This window comes from the organism of the source record quoted next, unplaced genomic scaffold, assembly GCF_019419815.1.
Source record: "Pyrus x bretschneideri cultivar Hongxiangsu unplaced genomic scaffold, Pyrus_bretschneideri_v1 Contig3, whole genome shotgun sequence".
Classification (NCBI taxonomy): domain Eukaryota; kingdom Viridiplantae; phylum Streptophyta; class Magnoliopsida; order Rosales; family Rosaceae; genus Pyrus; species Pyrus x bretschneideri.
The window spans coordinates 3160157-3165958 of NW_025999612.1; the positions used below are offsets into that span (position 1 = coordinate 3160157).

The 5802-nt window shown below is 38.2% G+C and overlaps 2 protein-coding genes across 2 annotated transcripts; both read left to right on the plus strand.

Annotated features, from left to right (window-relative positions):
* Window positions 1–2297, plus strand: LOC108867121. Its single transcript, XM_048589283.1, has 3 exons — window positions 1–1706; window positions 1799–1975; window positions 2054–2297. Exons 1-3 carry the CDS (start codon window positions 747–749, stop codon window positions 2099–2101), a joined length of 1185 nt encoding a protein of 394 aa, XP_048445240.1. The 5' UTR covers window positions 1–746; the 3' UTR covers window positions 2102–2297.
* Window positions 2298–2838: 541 nt separating this feature from the next.
* On the plus strand, window positions 2839–4717 carry LOC103938466. Its single transcript, XM_009348467.3, has 5 exons — window positions 2839–3117; window positions 3284–3350; window positions 3459–3507; window positions 4083–4127; window positions 4412–4717. Exons 1-5 carry the CDS (start codon window positions 2854–2856, stop codon window positions 4476–4478), a joined length of 492 nt encoding a protein of 163 aa, XP_009346742.3. The 5' UTR covers window positions 2839–2853; the 3' UTR covers window positions 4479–4717.
* The last annotated feature ends 1085 nt before the right edge of the window (window positions 4718–5802 follow it).

Consider the following 5802-nt stretch of genomic DNA (forward strand, 5'->3'; position numbering starts at 1 on the left):
CGAGATTGAGGGCTATATATGAAGGGTCAGAAACTTGCCCATTTATGATTTTCGCCGCAAGGAAGAATCCAAGGTGGGATACCTTTGTTATAAAAACCGTGCAGTTAGAGCACCAATGTAGGAGGGTAGACAAAGTTCTATATGCAGATTCAAGATGGCTTTCAGAGCACTATATAGACAAACTTAGAACAAATCCAAATTGGGATGTTGATGACATCATGGCTGAGGTTAGAAGAGAGTTCAACTTGGTGGTTACTAGAAACCAAGTTTTCAGAGCTAAAAGGCTTGCTAGAGAAGTGATTAAAGGCAGTTATGTGGAGCAATATGCACAATTATGGGACTATGTGGAAGAGCTTAAGAAGGCCAACGAAGGTAGCACAATCAAGGTGAAGACTCAAATGGACGGTGATGATATTCTTTTTCAAAGGATTTATGTGTGTTTGGCAGGGTGCAAACAAGGCTTTTTGGAAGGCTGTAGGCCTGTCATAGGAGTTGACGGTTGTTTTATTAAAGGCCCTCATCTGGATAGATTTTGACGGCTGTTGGGATTGACGGCAACAGTGGTTTATTCCCAATAGCTTATGCAATTGTTGAGATAGAAAACAAAAGCATTTGGGTTTGGTTTTTGGAGCTTTTGATTGCTAATTTGAAAATTGAGAATGGCTTAGCATGGGATTTTGCAAGTGACAAGCAAAAGGGTTTGGAATCAACAATAAAAAAAATTGCTCCCAACTGCTGAGCATAAGATGTGTGTTAGGCACTTACATCAAAACTTCAAAGCTTCTGGTCTTCAAGGGTTGAAAATGAAAAATATTTTATGGGCAGCAGCAAGGGCAACAACAGTGCCATGGTGGAAGGAAGAGATGGAAAAGATGAAAAATCTACATGAAAAAGCATGGGAATGGCTTAATGATAGGCCTGCTAATAATTGGGGTAGATTTTGCTTTAATACTCACTTTAAGTGTAATGTTCTACTTAACAACTTATGTGAGAGTTTTAATTCTGCTATTCTTGTGGCAAGGAATAGGCCTATCTTGGGACTTCTAGATAACATCAACATGTATATCATGCTTAGGATGGCCAATAAGAGAGCTGCTGGGAGGAATTGGAAGCATCTAGTTGGTCCAAGGATTTTCAAGATAATTGAGAAAAGCAAAGTGGAAAATACTTATTGTATTCCTAAGATGGCTGGTGATAAGGAGTACCTAGTACAACACATAAGTGGTAGACAATTTGTAGTGAAGTTGAAGGAGTCCACTTGCTCATGTAGGAGATGGGATTTAAGTGGGATCCCATGCTCACATGCAATTGCTTGTATATTCGCCAGAGATGAGATTGTTTACACCTATGTCCATGACTGCTACGAGAAGGAAGCTTACTTGAACTCCTATGATCCTATGATCCACCCCATTCCTAGAATGGATTTGTGGGATATGACGGATTTAACTCCATTGAAACCTCCAATATGCAAGAAGCAACCTGGCAGGCCAAAAAGAAAGAGAATTATGTCTGTAGGTGAAGTTAAGCCACAAGCACACTATCTTCCACCACCAACTAATCTATTGGGTGAGCACAATGACACACTGCAACCTCAGAGACTTAGAAAATGGTTTGTAGAGATAGCTTGCGGTAAATGCAGAAAGTTGGGGCACAATAAAGTAGGATGTGGAAAATCACAACACACGGATGCAACAAATAAGAATCAGGTACACATTTATGCTTTAGTAAATCCTAAAAATCCAAATTAGCAAGTGTTGTATATTAAATTGCAGTTTAATTCATTCTTGGGTTAATGCAGGAGACTCAACAAGTAAACACTCAAGCAACAACTCAAAATGCCCAAGCAAACTCTCAAACTTCAGGGACACAAATGTCTCAAGGGAACACCGAAACACGAGCTCTAATTAACTCTCAAGGAAAGAAAAAGCAACATGTCAGTTCTCAAGTAGGGCAACAAGGAAAGGGAAAACAACCTGTAAGTTTATGTTTGATTATTTTCTCATACATTATATGCCAATTTGATTTGATTCACTGAATCAATTCTTTGATTTAGGTGAGAAGGGGTGGATACAAAGGGATGGGGAACCAAGCAAGACCATAGAGGCTTTGAAATAGATAATATTGCTACTTGTTTTTTGATGTTCATGGACCAAGGAGGCCTCGATTAGTTGATGTTACCACTTGTTTTCTGATGGAGGATGTGAAGACCGTGGTGGTTTTGAAATAGATGATGTTGATGCTTGTTTTTTGATGTGGATAGACCATGAAGGCCTGGATTAGATGATGTACCTATCTTTTTTTTTTTTTTTTTTTTTTTTTCAGTAGTAGATAGTCGTAGACCATGAAGGTCTTATGAATTGTATTTTGATGACTTAAATTCATGACCGGAATGGTTTGTTTAATGTATTTGATGACTAGACGTGTTTGATTAGAATGTTATTTTCATGATCATGATTAAGAATTTGAATGAATGGTAAATGTACATGGTGGGAATTTGAGAATTGGGCATGGAGGAAAGCACACCAGAGCCTTGGAATGGTGAATAAATTCTCCGACTGGTTGGAGATCGTGCCTTTGTATATTATTTGGAATGCTTATATCTGGGAAATAATTTGTTTCCTAAATTGCCCTTACAGTCAGTGTGTGCCATACACATGATAGAATTTAACAGAGTTATTGACAGTGTTAAGAAAAAGAATTATAGCTACACATTTCGATAAATTAAGGAACCAATAGTCGTAGAAATAAAGTTGAGGACTATTGCCCAATTCGTTTTATTATTTTTATTCTATCATGCTATTGATCAACAATTCCAGTCTTCAAGACAAAACCCGGAACATAGCCCGCGGGAAAATGGAGGAAGACGGAGGAGAACCACCTCGACCGCCCCATCCGACGAGCTCCGAAGCCCTAACCTCAGACCCGCGCCTCGATCCACAGTCCACGTGTCCTGATTCCACACTCGATCCCAGTGAGGACAACCGCGCCGATTCGAAACCCCCTCCGATGAACCAGACCGAGATTTTCCGCGCTCTCGAAGTGGTCGAGAGAGACTCCCTGGCCATAGCCGACAGCTTCACCTCCCTCTTCGCCTCCCTCCGCCTGGCCCTCTCCGAGGTCACTCCCTTCATCTCAATTTTGTTTTGGCTTCGAATTCATGTTTGGTTCTCGAGAAAGTGAAGGAAACGGAAGAAAAATTTGTTTTCTTTTATTTTAATTTTTAAAATTTTTTCTCTTGATTAAATCAAAATCGAATGATTTGGGAATTGCTGCAATGATGAAGGTTACTAGCAACTCAGTTGATCACATGCATTGCTTTGGTGACGCTGCTGGCCGCCTTCAAGAATCTGGTATGTTTATGCAAACCATTGTAACGATTTTGTAGTTAGGATGTTTAATTCCGAGTTCCGAATTTATGAAATTGAATAATAGCAATGTTATTGGATTTTGAATTTCAGTGCTTGATGCTGCTACCAAGGGAAATCGGTATATAAATTCATGTCTCAGGTAATTTACTGAAGGCTTTGATCATCTCGTTTTATGATTCGATAAATGTTGGGAGATGGAAATTTCTTTGGATGGTATGATCGCTCAGAATTGTTGATGCATATGATATGATTAAGGTTGTGTAATTTGAATTAGTAACCACGAATAGCGGTTTCTGCAACTTGGTTTCTTCATATAAATTGATGGCTCGTCACCAACCTAATGATCTAAACATGGAGTTATTTGTTTGCTCAGTATACTCATCTCCTACTAATTTATGTCATATGAAAAAGTACTTTTGCAGTCCATGTATATAGAAAGATATAATATTTGTCAAATTCTGTTTCCCATTAACAGTGTGGCACATATTCTTGTTGTGAGTTTGTGACCGGCCACGGAACTACTTCCACAGGGAAGTGTTTACCTGTGTCGGAACAAATCTAGTGATGCATTGCATTGCATTGATACGACCGTGTCTCAGTAACGCCTAGTCTTAACGTGGCTGTTGGGTGCTTGGTTCTAGGATAGTTAAACTTTTAGGTCCCTCATAACGATGGCCTTTCTAAACAAGATGTTGAATTTTCCTTTTTTGGCAGATTAAATGAAGAAATGAAGGGCATTGACAATCTAGCCTTGCAGCTGTATCCTTAACAGTTAGTTACTTTGGGTCTATATGTGTGTTTCATAGTTTATGCTCTTGAATTCCCCCAGACCCACCTTAGCAGTGGTGGTCACTTGCGCTGAAATCAAGGATTCATCCTGCTCTGTCTGCTAATATGAACGCAGCTGGATGCTCGGTGGGTTATCAACCTGCTAGCGGTTAAAATTGCTCATCAACCCAATTTAGAATTCCCTTGAACTGCTATACCTGAAATACTTTGGTTTTGTGATATGGGTTTTCTTCTGTTCCTTAATGCATGACCAGAAAAATCTTGAGGAGAAATGTTGATGCTCTCAACTCAGGTGTGAACAAGCTCCTTCGTCTTCCATGATGTCGACCTGCCTGTTTTTACTGCTACATCAGTTTTGGATGCGGGAACATCTCTTCCATTTATTTACTTATTCCATCAGGAAATTTTGGTTACCGAATTAAATGTGTGAACTAGTCGTCCAATTCGGTTCAACTTAAGCAGATGTGCTATTTCGTTGGCCGATAAGCATTGAACATGGAGAGCATATATGTGAACTATTACGGTGAAAGCAAATATTCATGTTTATATTGTCTGTTCTACCTCTTGGTTCCCTTTGCTATAAAATTATCACCAGCAGCAGATGTTTAGCAAAGCCTATTTGGGGGTCCGAGTCTCTTACCATATGGCAGCTGTGGGCCCAAACCAATCCACCTTGTTTGGTGATTTCCTGGCCCAGCTTGTTAATGGGTTTGGAATGCAGGTCCATACACTATAATTACCAAAAGGGCCCTTTCTATGGCCATCATGTAGGCTTGCATAAGTTAAAATTTTTGTCACTTAGTACTAAGGTCTTGTGTGATTCAGCTTAAATCCTCACTATAGTAGAATATTATTGTACGCAAAAAAAATTCAATAAGTGTATTCTTCATATGTGTAATTTTCTCTCTCTTATATTGAAGTTTTAGCGTACACAATAACTTTTTGGAATGCTAATAACATAATCTAAAGAACAAATCATCATTAAGGGGGCAATAATAAAAAATAAATAAATAGAGTTTCTTGTCAATGCTAGCATATGTGGGTCGGTTGATATCTTGGCATCTTGCATGAAAATTAGTAAGTAGATAGTACAAAGAAATGTCAACACATTGATTAGTATGAGACCAAATTCAATTCCATATAAAAAGTTGAGTTTAGCCAATTGATCTCCTTCTGCGTAGTTTAATTAATTTTAATGTAAATTATCTTATCGTTTATGAAAAAAAAAAAAAAAAAAAAAAAATCTGGAAAAAAACATGCAAGGGCAACTTGGGATATAACATGCTTTTGCTACTGCACAAGTTTGGACATGGTCCAATTATCTATCCTACATCTTCGCTTACACGGTAGTTTATTCACAACCTAATTGTGCTATGTTCGTCTTTTCTTGTGAACTATTGGATTTGCGCTTACACACTTACACTATAGTTTATTCACAACCAAATTATGCTCTATTGTTTATCGAACATATTTTCTTGGATACCTAGAGACACTAAGTACCAATACAAATTTGATCATTGTATTTGATTCACTGGTAAATTGAGTGACTAAAAACTGTTGATTAATTTTAAATTAACAGTCAAATATGTGTGGGCGCATATTATCTTTTAAGCACTAAAAAAAGGCTTGATGAGACAATTAAAAT